The 25,132-nt window shown below is 42.5% G+C and overlaps 1 protein-coding gene across 1 annotated transcript in view; it reads left to right on the top strand.

Moving 5' to 3' along the window:
- The window catches only part of frem3 (Fras1 related extracellular matrix 3), a 163,686-nt gene that overhangs the window by 117,952 nt on the left and 20,602 nt on the right, over window positions 1–25,132 (top strand). The window contains exons 7-17 of the mRNA XM_072256992.1: window positions 196–345; window positions 8,710–8,919; window positions 9,034–9,231; window positions 10,917–11,081; window positions 11,161–11,343; window positions 13,163–13,293; window positions 15,036–15,194; window positions 18,533–18,836; window positions 19,941–20,072; window positions 21,112–21,443; window positions 23,147–23,339. Coding sequence (XP_072113093.1) covers window positions 196–345; window positions 8,710–8,919; window positions 9,034–9,231; window positions 10,917–11,081; window positions 11,161–11,343; window positions 13,163–13,293; window positions 15,036–15,194; window positions 18,533–18,836; window positions 19,941–20,072; window positions 21,112–21,443; window positions 23,147–23,339 — 2,157 coding nt within the window. The remainder of the gene's footprint in view (window positions 1–195; window positions 346–8,709; window positions 8,920–9,033; window positions 9,232–10,916; window positions 11,082–11,160; window positions 11,344–13,162; window positions 13,294–15,035; window positions 15,195–18,532; window positions 18,837–19,940; window positions 20,073–21,111; window positions 21,444–23,146; window positions 23,340–25,132) is intronic.

The raw sequence follows: 25,132 nt of genomic DNA, 5'->3' as shown, positions 1-25,132 counted from the left end.
TTGGATTTGTGATAAAAAGCTTCTAAATTATTACCTTTCGCAACATTGTCCGGTTTTCCTGCTGGATCAAAGATGACATTCCAGCTTAGTAAGGATATGGTTGTAGCATGAATTATTGTGTGAGGTTCTCGGAACCACTTTATGCTCAGAATCAGTTTTCACCTCCTCTCGTTCTTCTTCATTTCCCATGCACAGAACCTGCATTCTATTTTGGAGACACTGATTACCAAGTTGATGAGAGTGCTGGCCATGTGGAGGTGCGTGTCTGGAGGACAGGGACCGACCTATCAAAGATGGCAACAGTTACTGTGCGTTCCCGCAAAACAGAACCAACATCAGCTGAAAGTACGTGAATATTCAAATCCAAAGCAATACTTTTCCATGTTGCTTGCAGGTTGAGTTTGTACGTGATGATAGAATTTTGTTATTTGGGAAGTTTCTCCCCAAAGCCTCATATCAGATGCTTTGTCTTGCCCAAGTGGTTATTCTTCACTTAGAAGGTTGGACTTAACAAGGATGTCGTCAGGTCCTTTATTCATCTCAGAGCAACTTTTGCTCCTTGCCATGGAGGTCATTGAATAGGAGAGATAGTTAGAGGCAGAGGAACACTGACCAGGACCTGTGGACCAAATGGCTTTTTTGTCCTGTAAACAATTTGTAATGTACTTCTAAGTTTTTTTGTGGGGGGGTGCAATTCATAGCCTAAGGCCATTAAGATCAATTAGAGGTTAAAAGCAACACACATAAAATGCTGGAGAAACTCAGCAGGCCAGGCAGAATCTATAGAAAAGAGTAAATATCAATGTTTTGGGCCGAGACCCTTCATCGGGACAGGAAAGAAAAAGAGAAGTCTCGGTTCTCCCCTTCCTTTCCAGTCCTGATGAAGACTTTTGGCCTGAAACATTGACTATTTACTGTTTTCCATAGATGCTGCCTGGTCTACTGAGTTACTCCAGCATTTTGAGTGTGTTGCTTTGAATTTCTAGCATCTGCAGATTTTCTCGTGTTTGTCTATTGGAGGTTAATTGTGGAATGAAAATCACTCATGGAAATGTAAACAACTCTCTTGTTAATCTTTCTGTTGTTACTCCAACAACAAGCAAACATCAGCAACCAGAATACTCATCTTTAACCAAAGTGAAACCATGCATTATTCAGAACAAAATACAGTATGATGTTTGGTTGCTTTCCCCTCTGCTTCTAACTGGGGTTTGATAGAAGACTGGAATGGTGATCTACATTTCCAGTGTTCAGTAATTCAGCAAATTGAACACAAAATTAGAAACCACTGGGGGAATCGTTGTTAATAAACAAGCAGAATGCTCATGTACTGTATATGAGAAATACATTCTAAGATAAATGCAAGTTGGCACAATCTAAAAGAGCAGAAGTACCAATACCATGTATTCCTTGTAAAGTAAGAATCTATATGGATGGAAGAGCTGAGAGAACTAAGGGTACAGCTTTGAGAATTGTTAAAGTTATCAGTGTGGATTAACAAGCCAAACAAACTGGAAAGTAAGTTATAGTGAACCTCAGAAACAGAATTCCTGAAGGACAGTCCTGACATTATCAGGAAGAAGACATTTCCACCAGATTTTGTTCCTTCAAAAACTTTAAGGGTACTTCTGGCAGGACCAAATACCTATCACCTGAACCCTCTTTATGGCGCACTGCTTGACTTTCAGGAGAGAAAGATGGGCAAGATCAATCCTCCACATGTAGTGGCGATGGCTAAGGACATTCATTGGACATTTGGGGCTGAATGATCTGGCTTGATGCTTCTACTTGTAGGGGAGTCTAAACCTGGAGATGTAAGTACATTTGCAACAATAAGTTCAAGGAAATTCCAGAACTTAGGGTCCAGGCAACAGAAGGTGATACTGGAGCTATGCAAACTGAAGATGTACAAGAGGCCAGAATTAGAACAGATTAGAGAACTTGGAATCAAGATGAAGAGGATCAAAGAGAAGAAAGATTAACAAGAGAGTTGTTTACATTTCCATGAGTGATTTTCAACGTAATCTTGCACACTTTTTCTCAATTGTGTTAACCATGAAAGTTTATCATTAGAAAAGTAAAGTCCCAGAGAGGGGCTTGATCCCTTAACTCTGGGTTTTGTAAGAGGCTGCTAGGGGTTCCGCAAGAGATCATGATTGAAAAAAAAAACATAGTTTTTTGGGCTCGTTTTTAGCGCTTGCATTGGTGGCAGTGACTGAGCAGTTCTGTAAGCAATCCTGTTAGAGGTGGCTCAGCACAGTATCACAGTGCGTAATAGGCCATGCTTATTCTCTGTTTTTGACGTTGTGACGAAAGAGGGTTATAAAAGTACACATAGACTAAGATGTTAACTGTCCTGTGCTAGCACCAGTGGAATCAACAGTTGATCTGCCACCTGTCTTCAGGAGAGAGAGATAAGTAAGACAATGGAGCAGCATTTGGAAATGTTAATGAAGAGACGAGAGAGTTTAACGGAAGGAGACACCGGTCTGAATATTGTCAAGACCGGCTCCTTTTGAACCCTGGGATCAACAGTTGATCTGCCACCTGTCTTCAGGAGAGAGAGATAAGTAAGACAATGGAGCAGCATTTGCAAATGTTAATGAAGAGGCAAGAGATGTTAACGGAAGGAGACACCGGTCTGGGTATTGTCAAGACTGGCTCCTTTTGAACCCTGAACTGTTTGAAGTGTGATGGACAGGCGATACCCCAGCAGGGGGATAAAAAGGGGCAGGTTCGCTAAGACATACGACTCCATGAGGTAACGAGACCCTGAAAGCGGTGTGCCCCCCCACTAGTTGGTGGGAGTATTTTGGAGGTCTGGTCGCGGGACCAGCCATAGACACACAGGGTGGAAAGGTATGGTTCAGCAGGAACCTGGTGTGTGTGTCCGCCCTTGCCTGGGTGCTGGGTTCACTGCAGAAGAACGATCGTATCTGGAATGGAGGGGTCACAGTCGGTGACCTCAGAAGACATTACAAAGGGCTCGCCCGAAAGCTGATTGCAAGGAATATCGAAGGTCTGGTTGCAATCCGATTTGAATATTCATTCGTTCTCTCTCTCCCCCCCCCCCCACCCCCAACGACACAACAGTGATTACTGTGAACTGAACTGAACTCAATTGAACTGAACTTTGCGTCACTTGAAACTGGTCATTTACCCCTAGATGGCAATAGAGCTTGATTGATCCTATTATCCTAGTTCTGTGTACATGTGTGTTTATTCATTGCTAACCTGTTGCATTTATATCCTTACTATTAAAGTACTGTGTTGCTTATTTCTTTAATAAAACTTTCTAGGTTCCAGTAATCCAGACTCCAACTGAGTGGTCCATTTCTGCTGGTTTGGCAACCAAGTTACGGGGTACGTAACATAAGTGGGGGCTCGTCCGGGATTTTGAACGCTAAATTTGGGACGGGGTAAATTGATTGGGTTAAAATTCCCAAAAGAAAGAAAAGGCAAACAGCAGAAATGGAGATTGAGGAATTTCTAAAGGCGCCGACCTTGGAGGCATTAGAGGATGCCAGGAAAGTGGAATTGGCAGCTGTGGCCAAACGGTTGAATCTTGTTAAGGGGAAGTCGACAATGAGGAGAGAGGAGGTACATAGAGCTACCGTAGAGCACTATGTATCTAAAGGTGTGTTTCCCCAAGGGGAGCTGGAGGTGATATCTATTGGAAAACCTGGTGGAGACGCAGTACAGGTGCAGCTTGAAAAACTGAGACTCGAGCACGAGTTCCGGGTACGCAGCTAGAACACGAAGAGAAACAGAGGGAAAGGGAATTCGAGCTGGAGAGGTTAAAGATGATGGCAGAGCAGGGGCCCATGCCGAACCAAGGTGGAGGGTTCAGGGCGACCCAGGAGGTTAGGCTGGTTCACCCATTTGACGATACCGATGTGGATCGGTACTTTCTCCATTTCGAAAAAGTTTCTGCAAGTCAGAACTGGCCGAGGGATAAGTGGGCTGTTTTGCTTCAGAGTGTACTTAAAGGAAAGGCCCAACAAGCTTACTTGGCTTTGTCCGCGGAAGATGCCCAGAGGTATGAGGTGGTGAAAGAGACCATCCTCAGGATTTATGAGTTGGTCCCGGAGGCATACCGGCAGAGGTTCCGGAATGCGAGGAAGCAGTGGGACTGCATGTATTTAGAGTTTGCCCGTGAGATGCAGACATATTGTGAGCGTTGGTGCGCCTCGAAGGGGGTAGATGGGGATTATGACAGACTGCTACAGCTGATCTTGGTTGAGCAGTTTAAAGGTTGTGTCCCTGACGGTATGAGACCCTACCTAGATGAGAAAGACGCAGGCACTTTAGCCGCAACTGCTAAGTTAGCGGATGAGTATGCGTTGACACATAAAACGAATTTTGCCTCGAGTAAAGGCTACCAGAAGGGTAGTCAGAACGGCGGGGAGAGTCCGCCGGAAAAGTCAGTAAGTAAGTCGGGGACTAGTGAGAAGGATAAGGTAGACCAGGAGCAGTCTGGTAGGAAGTCTCCTGGGGTCGTCTGTTATAATTGTGGGAAAGTCGGACACTTTGCATCCAGGTGCTTTGCCCCAAAGAAGGAGACGGAGAAAGGAAAAAACGGCGATTTCGACTGGCTGTATCGAGCTGGTAAACGAACCGCTATGAGAGGAAGGGTCTGCCAAAGTTCAGGAAGGGCGCAAGTGATTTATCTCGGCCGGATTGGTGTCGGTGAAGGAGGGGTTAAACCCAGTTCCAGTGCGGATCTGGAGAGACACGGGAGCGTGTCAGTCATTGATATTGAAGAGTGTGTTAGAGTTTAGTTCAGAGACCCAGACTGGGGAGGTCAGGGTCAAAGGCATTGGGCAAGGGACTGAAGCAGTGCCTTTGCACCAGATACACCTACAAGGCAACTTGGTCTCTGGACTAGTCACGAATGGGGTGAGGCCCGAATTACCGATGAAAGGCGTGGAAGTCTTGCTCGGTAATGACCTCGCCGGGGGAATTGTGTTCTCGGCAGTGAGATTGACAGGTCAGCCTGCCAGCATTGAGGCCCCACCCATGGACTCACAGGTTCATCCTGTTTGCGTAGTGACTCGCTGTATGTCCAGAGACACTGCTGAGACGTTTCTACCAGCCTTGTACGAGGAGGGGGTAGAAAGTGAAAAGAAGGAGCGTAATGAAACAGGAGGAAGTGGGGAAATTAAGGTAGATTTATCATTAGAAAAGAAGGACTTTATACAGGCACAGGAGCGAGACGAGGAAACAGCTCTCTGTGGAACAGAATTAGGAAGGGGGCCAGTGAATTATAGTGTGAAGGGGGAGGTGCTAAGGAAGGAAGGGAGACCAAGTACCGCAGATGAGGAATGGGGGGTGGTGCAAAAGAGTTATGGGGATGAGATTTTTAGCCTGGCCCACAAGGTACCCCTCGGTGGACATTTTGAGGTGCTGAAGGAAACAGTCGGCGGAGCCATGAGAGAGTTTTTCTGGCTGCACAGGAGGAAGGATGTTATTGATTATTGCAGACGTGAACTGAGACGGTCACAGGCTTTTGATATGCTAACAAACCTAGTTGGTGTTAGCGCAGAAATTAATGAAGCTAGGGTGCCACCTGATAAGGGGAAAACCCATTTTGAAAAGATGAGCATGGTACCGACCAGATGGGAGAAGGCTATTGTTTTGGCCAGCTCTGCTGATAAGGTCTCTCCCTTAATCCCCGAACAAAGTGACCCTTTAGGAGAGTTAATTAAACGGCTCGCACACGTGTGTTTGATTGTCCCGAGGCGATGCAAAGAACTGGGACGTTGGGTGGTGCTTGTCACACTAGGTCAGCCTAGTGAGCAACATCCCTATAGAATGAGTAATTCAGTGACGAAAGGGCTAAAGAACACAGAAGTGTATATTGGCGACATAATACGGCTGTCTGAAGCCAGCTTGATAGTGAACCTTGAAAAAAATGAGCTTGGCCATGCGAAGGTCACTTATCTGGGAATTGTGGTAACACAGGGGCAGCTGGCAGCGATGCAAGCTAAGGTGCGGGCTATCTCTGACATCCCAACCCCGACAGACAAGAGGGCCCTCAGAAGGCTCTTGGAGATAGTGGGGTACTGTAGGAAGTTTTGCAATAACTTTGCGGGTACTACCCTCCCCCTCCTACTAAGCCCTCGCGAAAGAAAACTAAGTCGGAATGGGAGGACCCTTGTTATCGTGGTCCGGGACGAAACCCAATGAGAGGTTACACTGATCACAATTCATCAGTGTTTTTGGCCACTATGAAGTTTGCTAAGCTGAAGCCTGGTTTAGAGGATTATTAAAATAACACATATAAAAGGAACGGAAAGTGTGATTGCTGACTGTCTGTCCAGGTGTTGACAACTTAAAATTCTCTGTATTAGCCAACTAGCTGATGAAGATGTATATTTGTGTGTATCTAATAATGTATTCATGCTTATAATTTTTACCCCGGTAAAAGTCCTTAAAGGAGAGGGGTGTGACGAAAGAGGGTTACAAAAGTACACATAGACTAAGATGTTAAGTGTCCTGTGCTAGCACCAGTGGGATCAACAGTTGATCTGCCACCTGTCTTCAGGAGAGAGAGGTAAGTAAGACAATGGAGCAGCATTTGCAAATGTTAATGAAGAGACGAGAGAGTTTAACGGAAGGAGACACCGGTCTGGGTATTGTCAAGACCGGCTCCTTTTGAACCCTGAACAGTTTGAAGTGTGATGGACAGGCGATACCCCAGCAGAGGGATAAAAAGGGGCAGGTTCGCTAAGACACATGACTCCACGAGGTAACGAGACCCTGAAAGCGGTGTGCCCCCCCACTAGTTGGTGGGAGTATTTTAGAGGTCTGGTCGTGGGACCAGCCATAGACGCACAGGATGGAAAGGTACGGATCGGTGGGAACCTAGTGTGTGTGTCCGCCCTTGCCTGGGTGCTGGGTTCACTGCAGAAGAACGATCGTATCTGGAACGGAAGCGTCACAGTCGGTGACCTCAGAAGACATTACAAAGGGCTCACCCGAAAGCTGACTGCGAGGAATATTGAAGGTCTGTTTGGAATCCGATTTGAATATTCATTCGTTCTCTCTCTCTCCCCCCCCGCCCCCAACGGCACAACAGTGATTACTGTGAACTGAACTGAACTCAATTGAACTGAACTTTGCGTCACTTGTAACTGGTCATTTACCCCTAGATGGCGATAGAGCTTGATTGATCCTATTATCCTAGTTCTGTGTACATGTATGTTTATTCAGTGCTAACCTGTTGCATTTATATCCTTACTATTAGAGTACTGTGTTGCTTATTTCTTTAATAAAACTTTCTTAGTTCCAGTAATCCAGACTCCAACTGAGTGGTCCATTTCTGCTGGTTTGGCAACCCAGTTACGGGGTACGTAACAACGTGAGTTAGGGGAGGCTGTTGATAATTGGTGCTGTATTGCACGGATGGAAGGATGGAGGCTGATATTGGTGAGTGCTGTTTTGCACAGAGGAGAGGACAGTAGGCTGATAATTGGTGAGCGCTGTATTGCACGGAGCGGAGGACGGTAATTGGTGAGCACTCTATTGCACAGAGTGGAGGACAGTAGGCTGATAATTGGTGAGCGCTGTATTGCACAGAGTGGAGGACAGTAGGCTGATAAGTGGTGAGTGCTGTTTTGCACAGAGAAGAGGACAGTAGGCTGATGGGAAGCGTGAAGTGCATTTTCCGAGTATTGAATGGATTCTCTCAACTTAGGCTGTGACATCAGCCTCTCCTCCTGAATTACCTCCCCCAACTTCCCCTTATGCACCGCCCACTGACTTATGGGAGCAAACTAACTCTACCGGTCTACCGGTGCAGCAAAAAATTGGAGGGAAATTTTCATTCTAAAGAAGAAATTTTGACACACCACAACTTAGCTGCTGGCCTGCTGCTTTGCTATTGTTGTAAACATTCCAAAAGGTGGATTGCGTCAGTTAGAGTGGATTGTGTTGTGAAGTGTTCGTATTTTTTGCAGTTTTCTCATTTAGTTAATTATTTTGCCGTTCTTTTTTGTTTTTTATTAACCCTTATTCCATTGTGCCTGGTCTGTGGCAAACAACTTACAAATGCAGCAATGGCTCCAGCAAAATTGAAAGGACACTTAACTACAAATCACCGCCGTACAACACGTAAAAGTGCTGATTATTCTAAACAGCTGTTGGAATCTCAAAACAAACAGCAAAGCTTTTAATTAAAATCCATTTACAAACTTTATTTAAATTAAATCTACTGAGCTTAGCTTTAGAAAAATTGTCCCATTTTGGCTTAAACCAGTTATTGAACAGAAACTTATTATGTTTGCCTTATGAGTTTATAAAATTTACGAAAGAGAAAGAATGCTTAATTTCAGGAAAGGTAAGCAAACTTAGACACCTATTTTTTCAAGAAAGGTTGGTTAAAAATTCATTCTCTACTCAAAAGAGCATTGACAATTATTTTTAGATTATTATAACTACAACTTACTGATCACACTAATGTACTGTGAGCTGTAGATAAAATACTTTTTATGCAGGGGTTCGCTGAGATCTGAAAATTATTTCAAGGGTTCCTTCAGGGCAAATTTAAGGTTGAGAAAGGCTGCCTCAACGTGTCTGTTTAGAGCTGAGTGCCACCAATTTTGCCAGGTTATATTTAGCAGATACCCCTCTCATATAAGGCTTTGTGAGCAGCATCTGTGTTTCACTACATGTGAACAAATTGATCTGTTTCATTTTCTTCACAAGCTGGAAACGATTACGTTGGAATCAGCCGAAATTTGGACTTTGCCCCAGGTGTCGCAATGCAGACGTTGCGTGTGACCATTTTGGATGATCGAGGGCAACCTGTCCTCGAGGGAGCAGAAACTTTTGAACTTGTGCTTCGTATGCCAATGAACGCTGTGCTTGGTGAGCCCAGCAGGACATTGGTCACCATTAATGATTCAATATCTGACTGTAAGTACTGAGGCACAGAATCAAAAGACAGTCTTCTTGCTGATTTTCTCACTTGAATAATCCAATTCTTCACACTTTAAAGGAAGTGTCTGCTTCTCTTTTTGTGTCTTTTAGTGCCCAAGGTGCAATTCAAACAACCTCAGTATATACAAAATGAAAAGGCCGGCCGTGTCACAGCTGTTGTGTACCGTAGTGGTGACATCAGTTATAAGTCCATTGTGCACTGTTACACCCGCCAGGGAACCGCTGAGGTTATGAATGATTATGTAGAAAGGCCAAACACAGATGACTCTATAGTTACTTTCCTACCTGGTAAGTAATCAACAATAACAGTGTAAGTTGATGAGAGTTCCTCAGCATACAATATACACCTTGAAACAATGGGGGTAACTTCATTCAACTTCGCTTGCTCCATCACTGAACTGTTCCCACAACTTATGGACTTATTTTCAAGGACTCTTCATCTTACATTCTCTATACTTATTGCTTATTTATGTATTTTTGTTACGTTATGTATTTGCACTGTTTGCTGTCTTTGCACATTGGTTGTTTTTCTGCCCTGCTGGGTATAATCTTCCACTGATTCTATTATGGTCTGGATTTACTGAGTATGCCCAGTGGAAAATAAATCTCAGAATTGTATATGGTGACATATATGTACTTTGGTAATAAATTTACTTTGAACTTTGGGCAGTTGGTGTTCCAATGCACACTTTACACTGTGCAACAGATGATAGTTACTCAAGAGGCCCTGTTTTATCCCTCAGGTGAGGAGGAGAAATATTTGAGGAGCATCAGCCATTCATTCGGAGATAGACTCCAGCGTAACTTTCACCTTCAATATGGTGGGGTGGCAGAAGAGAAACATGAGACGGATTGAGTGCTAGGGCAAATGTCAGCTGAGAGATAAAGCTGTAGCCATGATTTCTGAAACATCACGTAGGGGAGGCAGTTCCCCTGATTCCACCAAGAAACTGTAAGCAACCACTTGATAATGAAGTCTTTAGTGGTTTAACTGACTCCTTTGTCAGTGCATTGGCCTAGAGTTGTGAAGACAGGGAGAGTGAAATGAGTAGCCATGGATTGGTAGAGTGGACTCCAAAGGGGAGACCCGAGGAATGTTGGGTGAAGGTTCAGAAAGACATTTGAGGCTACGGATTGGTAGCTGGACTTTGGTGTCATTGATTTTCTGTGCTCAGTGTTATTACATTTCAGTGGGAAATGGGATCTTGGGTCACAAATCAGGGGTGATGTGAAATTGTGACCAGGGGTTGGATGCTGAGTGAATGTTGTCGTTTGAAGGAAACTAACTAGTGATGGTTACCTTTAAGAAATGTGGAAATGGTTCACCTTCTCTGTGCATGCCACATGATCTAAAATTCATGAGTTGGGGCCAGTAATGTATTGTATGTCACCCCACAGGTCAGATTCATGGATGTTAGTAATCCAATTATCAACATTTTTCCTTTGCTGGAGAACTTCACTTGGCTTAAAATGTTCCCAGTTGTCGCCTGCACCTCATCCTGAGGCTGTGCTCTTCTAATACATTGGGCCAAATTGAGTTGAAGTGGCTGGTGGTTCCAAGGCCTTGTATTATATAAGAACTAGAAGCAGGTGTAGGCCATTCCTGGTGGCAGCCCTTGTCCAGCATGATGTAACTCATCCTTTCATTTCCTTCAAATTCTTGTCAAATGCATTCATACTTACACTATTAGCAATTCAGAATTTGCAAAACTTGCCACTTTGTAATCTTACAATCTTTAACTTAATCTGTGGTGAAATATATTTTAGCACTTTGTATTCAACTTCTTGTAGACCTATTTATTGAACTCATCGTTCATTTCAGTTTTCTGCCCTGCTTAACTTGCTGTCCTCTGACTGCACTTTTTGCCCACCTGTATGTCTAAGAATGCCAAGGCTGTGATTTTGACCAGTCATTTGCAAAGTGACGGCATAATTATTTCCTGGGATTTCAATTAGTGATGTTTGGTACCCAGGAGAGACTGAAAAGCCCTGCACCGTAATTCTAGTAGACGATGCTCTCTATGAAGAGGAGGAGGAATTCCGGTTGGTACTAGGCACAGCCAATAGTGAATCACCATTTGGAGCATCAGTGGGAGAACAGAATGAAACTCTCATCAAGATCAAGGATGAAGGAGACAGTAGGTGTCTGATGCATTGAATTCGAGCTCTATTTTTGAAAGAAATTTGGTGACCAATACACATCTTTACTTTCAATAGAACCAAGGATAAAGTTTTCTGAAACAAAGTACAGCATCCAAGAGCCTCAAACGCCTGCGGAACTGGCAATCGTGACAATCCCTGTGCTGCGACTGGGTGATACATCAAAGGTTTCCATTGTACGAGTTCACACCAAGGATGGATCAGCTACTTCGGGTGAAGACTACAATCCATTATCGGAAGGTCAGAGACATAAATTACCTGATCACCTTGCAATCTGCACTGAGAGTCCATTTGTAACCATATAACCATATAACAACATTTAAAGTTTAAACATTACACAAATAGTTTACTAGACTGGATTTGAAACAGATAAATATGGGAAAATAGAAGCAATAATAGGCCATTTTGCCCTGAGAGCTTGCTTCATTATTCTCTATAATCATGGTTAATCAATCTAATTTAGTACCTCATTCCAGCTTTCTGCCCATATCCCTTGATCCTTCTAGCCATAAAAGCAATGCCTAACACCTTCTTGAGCATATTTCGTTATTTAGCTTCAACTGCTTTCAATGGTAGAAAATTCTACAGGTTAGCTACTTCCTGTGTGAAGAAATTTCTGCTCACTTCAGTTTTAAATGGATTGTAAGATACCCAATCTGTTCTCTGTTTTCCCCTCTTCCCCCTTCTCCACAATTATTGTGGACCCAGCCTACTTCTCCATCTTAACACTCACAGCACGCTGGAGGAACTCAGCAGGTCGGGCAGCATCGGTGGAAACGATGAGTCGACGTTTCGGGCCAGGACGCTTTGTCAGGACTGAACAAAGAAGGAGGGGGAAGGATTTGAAGAATTTGAAGCATTCTTCAAATCCTTCCCCCTCCTTCTTTGTTCAGTCCTGACAAAGGGATCCGGCCCGAAACGTCAACTCATCGTTTCCACTGATGCTGCCCGACCTGCTGAGTTCCTCCAGCGTGCTGTGAGTGTTGCTTTGATCCCAGCACCTACAGATTATTTTGTGTTTACTTCTGCAACTTGCTGTCCGATGTCTTTGCACAACCGCACGTTTTCCTGATATAGGGGCTAGATGATCTAGACCCATCCGCACCACACCCTTCCACACCCCACCTCCCCAACACCTGCAGATATACAAACACAAACAGAAAGCCACAAAGCTTCCAGTGAGGCATAACAAGAAGCACTTATCTTACTGTCTTCCCCAAATTTCAGCTAGAGATTGCAAAGGGCTTCAACAGATTTTCTATGTCTTTATCAGGGATGTTTAAGAGTGATTAAGATAGACTTAAATAATAAAAATGTTTTAAAAAATTATTATTTCCTAAAATATACGTAATTAAAACACACTAAGCAATAACAAATAGTTTTAAAAAATTGAACAATAAATAAGCACTAACTGGTTATCGCTTTTTACCAAACACTCGATGACCCCTTTTAAATATTTGGTTTGCCATTCCTGCACCAGCCCTCCTGGATATAAAGCTGCCCCATCACTGGACTTGAGGATGAGTTCAGCAGTGAAATAGACAGTTAGATTACTGTACCTCAATAAACGCTCAAAAGGTGTTGGCCTTCCACATATATCCAAGCGTATATAGACTTCCTGAACTGCAGGGCAGCTGAAATTTTCCTTCAGAACTGCCAGCCCTCACACAGTGGAATTCAGCCTAAGAAGAATATTCTTAATTTGAGTGTGTAGCACCCATTTATATCATTAAAAATTAAATTTCAAGAGCACCAGCATTCTGCTTTTATGTAAACATCACTAACACCTGTTGTGTAAAATTCCAAATTAGTTACAGGTTTATAAACACCAATTGAATTCTCTGACTGTGAGGCCAAAATTAGAAGAATTAGAAGTGTTAGAAGAATTTCAACTATGTTCCCACTCATTAAAGTATTCATGAACAATGAGCTTACAGTCAGTCAGACCTGACAGGAACATTATTTACATAGATTAGTGCAGACTAATACCAGACAGAAGAATGGATGGTATCTCCAATCCAATGTGAAGGAGCTGACTTTTTTGAGGTATTTATTTCAGATCTTGAGTTTAAAGAAGGAGAGACTGAACATGTAGTAGAGATAGAAGTTGTATACGATGGAGAGCGGGAAATGAGAGAAGCTTTTACTGTTCACTTGAAGCCAGATGAGAACATGGTGGCAGAAGTACAGGTAATACTTTTAGTCCATGCTTTCTGTATATGGGTCTATTCTGGTGTATCAGTCTGGAACTCCATGAGCAATGATTTATTTGTGTTATTAAAGAGGAAGGTGATAATTTGGACATTATAGAGGTGATCTCTCTGTCAAAATTAATCTCCCTGCAGTATTTTGTGATGTTTTCTTACATTACTGTAGTTGGAAAGTGTTGGCATCCTGTTGTTGGTATGTTGTCATTTTAACCCTATGTCCACTATGACTTTGTCCATGCATTTATAGTCCTTCGCTTCCAGGTAAATACCTTTCATAAATCAATAATTAATGTTGACCTATAAAATTGATTTCAGTATTGCAATTTTTATGTGTTCTACACAATTGAATTCCTACATAAAAGGTTTGGCAGAAACTTTTGGAAACCTATTACTTGGATTGAAAATTTCCACCAAAGTGCTCTGTGCTTCTGAAGCTCCCAGATGTGAGCATTGTCATCCAATAGGGTGAAATATGTCCAGACTCCACAGCTGTCATGTTTAGTTGTGTGTGATGCATGGTGCATTCGTACAACGCAGACCTTCACAACATAGAAGGTCAGCTACAATGAGGCCTAAGGGGGATCTGCTGAGCAGATGACAGATAATGATACCTATGGCTATGACATCATCACAACTTGGTCATCTAAGCGTTCATTTCACTCCTTACCTCCTTCAACCTACAACCTACCCCATCAATTGCAAAACTAACTCTCATAACCCTTCATAACTCTGTCATTGATCACTCTTCCATAATTATCAACTCAACCCTTGATTCCCTTGATCACCAGTGTTGGTGCGTGGCCAAGTGGTTACGCGTTGGACTAGTGATCTGAAGGTTGCGGTTTGAGCCTCAGCTGAGGTAGCGTGTTGTGTCCTTGAGCAAGGTACTTGAACACACATTGCTCCTGCATATTTATAGCCCAGTGGTGGTGGTTGGTGCAGTATGGACAAGACAAGACAAAACCTTTGTCATTTAGCCAACCCTCTGCTGTAATCACTGCCCAAATATTGCAATGGGTTGATTGTGAGCCCTACTATTGTCATCCCCAAACCACTGGTCCCTTAGGTTTTAATCTCAGCCTTACCTTTATCTAATCATTGAATTGACCCTTACATTCCCCATGAGCCCAGTCTTCATCCCCCATGGCCCCATCATATTGCTCATTCCCAATGAGAATAAACCCAACCCTTGCTTCTACAGCCTAAGACTGAGCCAGGCCCTTGTAGTTATCCCCTGAGAGTGTCCAGCTTCCTAGAGAGATTCCAGTGCTTACTCCCAGCCATCAATCACCACATCCTCAACCTATATCCCAATCTTTCCCCAGTTTTATTCCCTAATTCCTTTCTAATTTTCATCCATGATGTCCTTCTATTCTCTACCTTGATCCAGGCATTTCCAGACCTTACATTTTTTCTTCATCTTGGCGGAGGAAAGATCTTTCAGCATACAGCACCCGATCTATCATGTTTGATAACTTGCCCCTGCTTATTTTGTTTGATTTACATATCCATTTTATTTTTGTTGTGATTATTATTTTTTTGTTCTTGTTAGTCTGACCAAATACTCTAATGGATTGCAAAAATAATCAATGACTTATATAAGGAAACAATTCCACTGCATGAATTTTGATCACCTATAAACTGATAGCATATTTAATTCAAAGTTTTGTTTTTTATTATAGCTGGGTAACTGTATTTCTGTTTTCGCCTTTGTTCTTTTAGGTGAACAAAGCTATTGTATATATTGAAGAAATGGACAGCATAGCTGATGTCACTTTCCCAGCTGTTCCTCAGGTTGTCTCACTCCTGATGTATGATGACACCACAAGAGCAAAAGAAGCTCCCTATCCACCTACAGGCTACCCTGTCATCTGTGTTACGGTAAGAGTTGTTTAAAGCCCGCACTGCTGCAAGGTAACCCTTTAACACAGATCTTATGGTGCAGTGGAAGAAAATTTGTTTTTAATTATAACCTTAAGTTATAGGCTGTTATTTTCAGTGTGAATTACACTGCTGGAGAGGTTGGGTGATGCAAGCCTTGTACATTCACACCCATAGTATACAGAGTAAGCACTTGGTGACTCCAGGCTTAAGATTTTTGTCTTCACTGTTAGATTTGTCTACACTGATCCATCTGATGCCATCTTGGAACTGCAATTAAAATCCCCATCTATAATATTTATGTTTGTTGGAAATTGTACAGAAGGAAAACTGCTTTGAGGGAAAACTACTTTGTAGAAATTAAACAGTATTTCGTTGTCTATGTTGAGTTAAGACAACAATTGTAGAATTGTTGACTCATCACCCTTGTACATCTTAGAGCCTTCCTTCCATGTCGCTTTCCCTGTCCATGTACTCCTCTGTAGTACTTGGAAAACTCCTCCTCAACCACTCTAGACCTGCCTGCAGGCCATTCTTGCTTGAAATAAGATCGGAGTATCTTGTGTGTCTTTCTTATTGTTTCACCACCAATACCTGCCTACTTTTGGCTATCTGAAAGCAAAAAAGGCACAATTAAGTCATGGTGAAGGGAAGAAGAAAGTTGAAGATCTATGTTCAGAAATATTAGATACTGAAATTTGGTGCAAAACACAGCCTGCTGGCCTGGGTCAAAATGCATCTGTGGAGACAAAGTGATAGTCAACATTTCAGAGTGTATCCTGCCTGAGGATCACATTTAGGCCTGGAGTATGCAATAGGTAAATCAGAAAGGATTGTTTAATATGTGAGGTAAAGTTCAAAGTAAAATTAAAAATTTATTATCAGAGTACATACATGTCACCACATATAACCCTGAGATTCTTTTTCTGCAGACAAACTATGCAAATGCAGATATATATAAGTAACAATTAGTAACGGGCATGAGGCACTTGTACCTTCTACCTGATGGCAGCAGCAAGAAAAGAGCGTGGCCTGTGTGGTGAAGATCTTTGATGATGGATGCTGCTTTCTACAGCAACATTCCATGTAGATGTGTTCAATGGTTGGGAGGGTTTTACCCGTGATGTACTGGGCTGAATCCACTACCTTTTATAAGATTTTCCTCTCAAAGGCATAGGTGTTCCGCTAGCAAGCCGTAATGCAGCCAGTCAATACACTCTCCAACACAAAATAATATGCAGATGCTGGGGTCAAAGCAACACTCACAACACGCTGGAGGAACTCAGCAGGTCGAGCAGCATCCGTGGAAATGATCGGTCGATGTTTTGGGCTGGAATCCTTTGTCAGGACTCTCCACTACACATTTACTGTATAGAAGTTTGCCAGGGTTTACTATGACATGCCGAACCTGCATGGACTCCTGAGAAAGTAGATGTGCTGTCATGCTTTCTTCACAATAATATTCATATGATGGGTCCAGGACAGGTGTTCTGAGATAGTGACACCCAGGAATTTAAAGCTGTGAGAAGGTGAATATATTCTCAGTTGCAAAGGGGCAGCACAACAGCGCACCAGGTGGAGCAGCTGCCTTACAACTTCAGTAACGCAGGGTCAATGCTGACCTCTGGTGCTGCCAGTGTAGAGTTTGTATGTTCTTCCTGTCACTACATGGCTTGTTTCCTCCCATATCTCAGACGTGCAGGTTGGTAGGCTAATTGACCAATATAAATTGCACCTAGTGGTTAGGTGAGTGATAAAATCTGGGGCAAATGCTGTGAATACAGGGATTCATGTAGGCTTGGTGGGCAGCTGATGGCTGGCAGAGAAGGGTCTGTTTCTGAGCTCTGTGGTTCAATGAATCTATGATTCTGTATAAGCAGAATCATCAAAGCACCTTCTTTATTGTTCTGTACACTACTGGACCTTGCAGAGCATCTTCACCAGTAAGGCTGCACCTTCTTCTTTTGGTCGCTAAGCTGGAGGCCACAAACTTGTGCTCCATCAGTCTGTAATTACTGGCAGCAATTGTGAATCTCCTTCACCTGCAGGAGAGGGAAATTCATTAAAGAGTGTGTGTTTGCCATTGTCATTGTCATTTGTGTTGGGCATGTGGCCAAATGGTTAAGGCGTTCATCTAGTGATCAGAAGGTCGCTAGCTCGAGCCTCAGCTGTGACAGCCTGTTTGTGTCCTTGAGCAAGGCACTTAATCACACATTGCTCTAGTGTCTGTCCATGGAGTGACGCCCCCACACAGACTTCCAATCTGCGCCTTGTAAGGCATGAAAATGCCCGACGTAGGCCTCTCATGGTCTGAGTCGACGTTCCCTTCTATGGTTGGCTTAGTTTGAAAGCTTGGCAATGTGGTTATTAAGCTCGAAGTAAGTAGTAAGTTTCTGAGAATTTAATTGACCCATGAATATTGGATAGAATTCCTTATTATAGAGATCGCTGTTAGACCAGTAATGAAAGAGAGATTGATGTTGTCTTTGTTGAGATTTGATAATGGCTTTATTTTTCTTTGTTGTGTGTACCATCATTGAACACTTGTTACACCAGGTCAAAAAGCCACAGATTAATCACAAACACAAGTAAGTCTGCAGATGCTGGAAATCCGGGGCAACACGCACAAAATGCTGGGGAAACTCCCAGCAAGTCAGGCAGCACCTATGGAAATAAATAAATAGTTGACTTTTCAGGCCGACATCCTTCATCAGGAGTGAGAAGGAAGGGGGAGGATGCCAGAATAGAAAGGTGGGGGGTGGGAGAAGGAGACCAGCTGGAAGGTGATAGGTGAAGCCAGTTGGTTGGGAAAGGCCAAGAGATGGAGAAGAAAGAATCTGAGAAGAGAGGAGAGTGGACCACAGGAGAAAGAGAAGGACGAAGGGGCCCAGGGGGATATAATGGGCAGGTGAGAGGGAGAGAAAGGTCAGAGTGGGGAATAGAGGAAGGGGGCAGGGGGCAATTTGTCAATGGCGGTTAATCATGCATTACAATCCTACCTACTGTTTCTGGTCCAGATCAATTTCTTTCATCATTGTTTTTAAATTTGTAGGCAATCATTATTATTGTAAATAATATACATTAATTACCTTATACAAAGTAAATTTTCTGTGAGCAACAAAACATCTAGCAGGAGTCAGATTTCATCAATTTATAATTTTTTTTTCCAAGACTTACTGCAACTGCCTTTCTTGGTCCACAATAGACAGGTTGTCCAAAATTGTGCATTCTAGTGCTTGGCCGCTAGAAAGCACCATAGTGACGCTGCTCCACGTCACTCTGTGCAAGAGTTTTTGATGTTATTGGATCATAGTGCCAACTTTTCTTTTCCTCCTCAGGCCTGCAATCCAAAATACTCAGACTATGACAAAACTGGCTCAATTTGTTCAGCCGAGAATATCAATGACACTTTGACGCAGTACCGCTGGCTTGTCGGTGCTCAGAGTGGAGTCGATGGAGTCACCAACCCCCTGCGTGAAGTAGATTCAAACACGTTCTTCACCAGCACCAAGCTGATTACCTTGGACTCCATCTACTTCCATGCAGGCTCGAGGGTGCAATGTGCAGCCAGGGCATTCACTGCTAGTGGGGCTGCAGGGCTGGAACTACTTAGTCCCATCGTTACAATCAGCAGGGAAGAAGGTAAGTGCCCGAGGCTAGAGACATTCAGCTTCAACATTGTTTTGCCAACTTACTCTTGTTTTCCTCTTTTAAAATAACATTTCACTAAGTTTATACAAGTTATCCCCTCTCCCTTTTTCCTGAGTGCATTCATTCATTGCTTCTTCTATCCCTTACTCAGAAATGTGAATTCTTTAAGTGTTATCCAATTGGTAAAGATGTAACACCACGGCAAAATTTAACCCTATCCTCGTCCACTATCCGCACACTCCACTGAGTGTGTTCTCCTTACTGGCTTTGGCAATATCTAACCCTCAGCTAATAAAAAAATTAAACACAATCAGTGTGGGATTATCACATGGGGTTTGCGATACAGAAATACTTGCCACATTACTATAGCCACTACACGTAAAGCGGCTGTGAAGTATTTTTGGCCACTGAGAACACATGAACATAAGTGTAAGTCCTTTATTTTTTACTTGTCTCTGAAGGTAATTGAAAGCCTGCAGGAAGGAGCCTTATTACTTGCAGAGTACTCACTGCCAGCCCCATTCCCCCAAATGCATTGGAAGGGAATGTGAAAGACAGTCAAAGCTCGTAGTGAAGTTAGTCTATGTGGTCAGCAGCCCAAAGAGCACATCTAAAACGCCATGGCCTTCAATCTCCACCATGTTGGCCCAAAACGTTAGTAGTTTGATAGTGACAGGGACTATTTTTTATTAATTCTGCACTGGAGAATATCTGCAGAAATATTAGGCACACATTGTTGTAATTTCACCTTGTCCCAGTCACTGGAACAATAGTATAGTATATGAGTATAGAGAATTTGCCTATTTCAAAATGCAACATTTTATTTTCCATCAGCATATATATGTATAAATTGGAAAGTAAAGTTATGTTGTCCTTCCTCTTTGAAATTGACAAATAATGTACCACTGACTAACAGACTTTGTATTATATGAATGGAGCTAATATTGCATCAAACAAATGATGTGGAGATAAAAGCTTTCCTAATATACTAAATTTTAAACTGAAACTCAACATAGTGACGCTATTGATGAAGGGATTTCTTTGTATGTTTATGTAATTGCAGCGTGACAGTTCTGTTGGTTAATGTGTTTCCAGGGCTTTGCCAGCCACGTGTGCCAGGAGCAGTGGGTGCTGAACCGTTCTCTGCAAAGTTGCGTTACACTGGCTCAGATGATTCCGACCAGCCAAACCTCATCAAGCTAACAGTAACAATGCCTCACCTGGATGGTAAGTGCACCTGAACATCTCTGTTTGTCTGAAGTCCTGGTTATTAAACTTCTGTACTTCCAGCAGCCTTCAGCAGAAAAAGGGCAAGACTAAAGCAACATCATGGTAATTGAGGAGGAGGCAGTATCACTGTGTTAGCGTTTTCAAAAATGAAAAGATCAGACATCGAGGCTTCCTGTATCTTTAGGAACAGGGAGGAAGAACATTAATACAGAGATGAATGAGTATGATGTTTTTTATTATGGGATAAGCTTTTTATGTAGCATAATTTTTTATGAAATTGCTTTTAAAATAATGTCATATTTCCTTGGTTAATGAGAGATTTTGGACTGTGGCATAGAAACCTGAGAGGGCAAGAACATTCTCAAACCATAAGCAGTGTAGGGTAAGGCTTGCAGTATGTTATCAAATGTTCCCAAGGTGAAGATGTACCTCAGTCTTTGTTTTGACATGGCTTGCCTTCCCTTTTTCAAACTTGGATGTAACAACTAATATAGTGGAAATTCTCAGATGAAGTTATGAAATGTAGTTTGTTCTGGAGAAATATGACCAGATAGTAACATGAATTGGAGCTCAAGGAGACAGTGGTATATATTATATATACTATGGTACCGTATATATACAGATATTGAATCACCAAAGGGGGGTGGGGAACATGTCTGCAAATAAAGACCAGTTGAAAGACTTTGCTATCCTCAGCTGACACACAGTTCCCCTGACCATTAAAAGGAACCTAATCACAAATGGAAAATGCCAGCATAGAAATTGAATTTACAAAGTAAAATGCTGGCATTCTGACTCTTCTGAAATATAGACCCTTCGATTATTGTTGATTGGATGCTCATGAAGGTTAAGGGTTTTAGAAGTTATCGTCAAGTCAATATATCTAGCTGTTTGGTTCTTATTCATGTGTGGATTTTGCCTAAATATTTAAATGTATATTTTTTTCTTTTAGTGCATGTTGTTGCCAATTATGTGATTGGACATCGGAAATTATCTCTCCTTAACCACATCGTAAATGACTTCTTCCAATTCACAGGCATGCTCCCTGTCATCTCAACTAGGCCACTGTCCAACTTTGAGTTGACCCTAAGCACAGATGGCACGCGAATTGGTAACCATAAATGCTCCAATCTTTTGGACTATCATGAAATATCAACCCGTTATGGCTTCATAAACGATGCAACAAAGAACCCTGAAGTGATTGGAGAAACATCTCCATATCAGTACAGCACAAAACTGCGTTCTGCCAGTACCCTTCGATTCTACCGTAACCTCAATCTTGAAGCATGTCTGTGGGAGTTCACAAACTATTATGACATGTCTGAGCTCCTCACCGACTGTGGAGGTACTATTGGTACTGATGGGCAGGTAAGTTAGATCGTTATCTGGAAAGTAAATTAGTCTTATTAAAATAGGTACTGTTATTTTTGCCTGACCTTACATTTTCCTACGTTCTTTAACTGTGTCCCTGGACTCCTATTTCATGTGTTCTGAAAATGGGTTCAGGATTTTGAAGACGTTATAACACACGTGTGAGAATGGTGACTTTTCACTGCTTCACTGTGAGGAGATGCTGAGAAAAGCTTAATATGGGAGAATGAGAGAAATTATCATTTTGCTTCCTTGTTTTGCAGCTTCTGTGTTTAATAAGTAGCAGGGAGCTAGGAGACATCATAATTCTGCCTTCTTTGGTGATTGGCTTACAGACTCTGAGAAGGAATAAGAGAGAATGAGGGAAATAAATGAAAAAGGAATTTGCACGCAAGTGTTATTTTGATAGTATGCCCTTGAGCATGGTGGTTAACACAATCGCATTACTGTGCCGGCAATCACCAGTCAAGGTTCGATTTTCGCCACTGTATTGTAAATAATTTGTACATTCTTCCCATAAGCGAAAGGATTTCTTCCAGGTGATCTGGTTTCCTTCCACATCCCAAGGATGTACAGTTAAAATTAGTAAGTTGTGGGCATGCTATGTTGACATCGAAAAGAGTGGCAACACTTGTGGGCTGCCCCCAGAAAAATCCTTAGATACAATTCACTGTTTGTTTCAATGATTTGATGTAAATGTGAGAACTGAAGATAATATGTAAGTTCTTTTGTATTTGTCCCGAAACAAAACTTTGATTTACACACAGATCAAAGGCCTGATTAGCAGGATTTTGGGCATAGTGGACTGAAACTCTAATATTTGGTTAAAAGAAAGGACATGGGCATAATCATAGTCATAGTCATAGTCATACTTTATTGATCCCAGGGAAAAATTGGACATGATTTGAGTTCTTTAATAGTTTACGCTAACTTAAGCCCTTTTCTCACTTTTGTTCATATTGTAAGGAGGTAGGCTGGTAACTCAATAGATAGAACTTAAGACATATTTGGATTTAACAACCTGTAGAGGAACAAGAGATTAGATTAGATTAGATTAGATTATGAGGACACTCAGTCCTCGTTTATTGTCATTTAGAAATGCATGCATTAAAAAATGATACAATGTTCCTCCAGAATGATATGGCAGAAATACAGGACAAACCAAGACTAAAACTGACAAAACCACATAATTATAACATATAGTTACAACAGTGCAAAACAATACCATAATTTGATAAAGAGCAGACCATGGGCACGGTAAAAAAAAAGTCTCAAAGTCCCGATAGCCTCATCATCTCACGCAGACGGTAGAAGGGAGTGCCGCAAACTTGCCGATGCTGCACCATTGGAAGCACCCGACCGCAGCGGGCTCTGAGTCCGTCCGAAGACTTCGAGCCTCCGACCAGCCCTTCGACACCGAGCACTGAGCACCATCCTCTGCCAAACGCTTCGACCCCGCCCCAGCCGCCGAGCAACAAGCAAAGCCGAGGATTCGGGGCCTTCCCCTCGGGAGATTTCAGACCACACCCTTACTCCACCATTGATGCTGAATACATGGGCGATTTGCATTTGTTCTTTGTCTTCCTCTTATAAACAGACAATTTTGAATATTTCCAGGAATTTTTGGAATCTCAATGGACTAAATGACGATATTTCTTTTCCCTGTTGGATGCTAATTTTGTTTGTTGTTTTAATTATAGGTGTTGAACCTGGTCCAGTCATATGTCACACTCCGTGTCCCTCTTTTCGTCTCTTATGTCTTTCACTCGCCGGCAGCAGTTGGCACCTGGCAACATTTTGATCTGCAGTCCGAACTGAAGCTCACTTTTGTGTATGATACTGCCATTCTATGGAAAGATGGTATCGGCAGCCCTCCAGAAGCAGAACTACAAGGTACTTTGAATGGAAGTCTGGGTCTAATGCTTAGAATGCTCAGTCTTGAGACAATTAAAGTCAGTTTGGCGAGGTTAGTCCAAGTACACCTTGTCAAGTCAAAGAATCTGTTCAAACTTCCCAGGGCTGCTACCTGTGGATCTAGTAGGGTACTACCAGCTTTCATTTCCTTCTAGTTCTTAGCTGGATGTGATCACATTCACTTGTAAAATGAAATATTGAAGAAGAAAATGCATATCACCTGACTTTAAAAAAGAAAGAAACTTCAACAGGTCTCGCCTGGAACTTTTAACTCACAGTAGTCCCGCCACACTTCAGGAGAGATTTCGATGGGTGCAATAAAATGTTCTTGTTTAAAACAAAATTGAATTCTTGGGTGGCTTAGCATTGCCAGGTGGCTTCATTTTCTCTTAAATATTTCTTCTCATTCAACTCAGTAGGCCCTCAATTGGACCTGATTTGCATCAAGTGCCTCTTAGAAGTGAAGGCATGCCCACACTTGACAGCTTGTCTTGATTATTGGCCAGCACTTTAGGCCAGTGCCATTTTTCATACACGATGGTAATCTCACTACCCACTGTATATTCTACCCACCCCAAGAAGAAAACAATCAGTTCTTGTGCATGTTGATAAATGAAAATAGCTCAGAATAAAAGGCAAACAACTTTTGCTGTAAGACTTGATGTATGAGATCCAGCACAACGTGCTAGAGTTCCTGTTTTAACACAGATTTGTGAGATGATGGACTGAATCTTTGGAGACAGCCTATTTCCTATTATTAAAGTTAAAGTCTGCCAGGCTCATCAGGCCGGTGCTTATGCCGGTTTCCGTGGCGTGAAGCAACTGAGTGTATGAGACCCCCCCCCCCCCCCACCAGATAGGACGCCAGTCTATCACAAGGTTAACCCCCAGCATTTTGCCAGTACCCATTTTCCGCTGGGTGGACTGGAGCATTGTGTGGTTAAGTGCCTTGCTCAAGGACACAACATGCTCCCTCGGCTGGGGCTCGAACTCACAACCTTCAGATCGCTAGTCCAACACCTTAACCACTTGGCCACACACCAATTTCCTATTATAGTTTCTGTGTAAATTCAGTGAAATCTGTTTTCATGGTCCTTCCAGCCTTATGCTGCAGGACAACCAGCTTGATCTTTGTAACAAAGTAGTGCTACTCCAGACATTGCTCTACAAGCACTTGACGTCTTAGAACATAGAACACACAGCACAGGAACAGCCGCTCAGCCCACAATGTTCTGCCAAACCAGCAATCAAGAACACCCAAACACTAATCCCTCCTAGCTACACAATGTCCATATCCCTCCATCTTTGTTATATCCATGAGCCTATCCAAAAGTATTTTAAAAACCTCTAATCTATGTGCCTCTACCACCATACCAAGCAGCGTATTCCAGGTATCCACCACTCTAAGCGAAAACTTACCCCTCCCCTTTGAACTTACCCCTCTCACCTTCAATGCATGCCTTAGATAAATAGATAGATTGACATACTTTATTGATCCCGAGGGAAATTGGGTTTCTTTACAGTTGCACTAACCAAGAATGGAGTGTAAATATAGCAATATAAAACCATAAATAATTAAATAATAATATGTAAACTATGCCAGATGGAAATAAGTCCAAGACCAGCCTATTGGCTCAGGGTGTCTGACCCTCCAAGGGAGGAGTTGTAAAGTTTGATGGCCACAGGCAGGAATGACTGCCTATGACGCTCAGTGTTGCATCTCGGTGGAATGAGTCTCTGGCTGAATGTACTCCTGTGTCCACCCAGTACAT

This window comes from Mobula birostris, chromosome 4 (genome assembly GCF_030028105.1).
Source record: "Mobula birostris isolate sMobBir1 chromosome 4, sMobBir1.hap1, whole genome shotgun sequence".
In the NCBI taxonomy this organism is placed as follows: Eukaryota; Metazoa; Chordata; class Chondrichthyes; order Myliobatiformes; family Myliobatidae; genus Mobula; species Mobula birostris.
The sequence above is the reverse complement of the archived record's forward strand: the minus strand, read 5'-3'. Positions and strand labels throughout refer to the sequence as shown.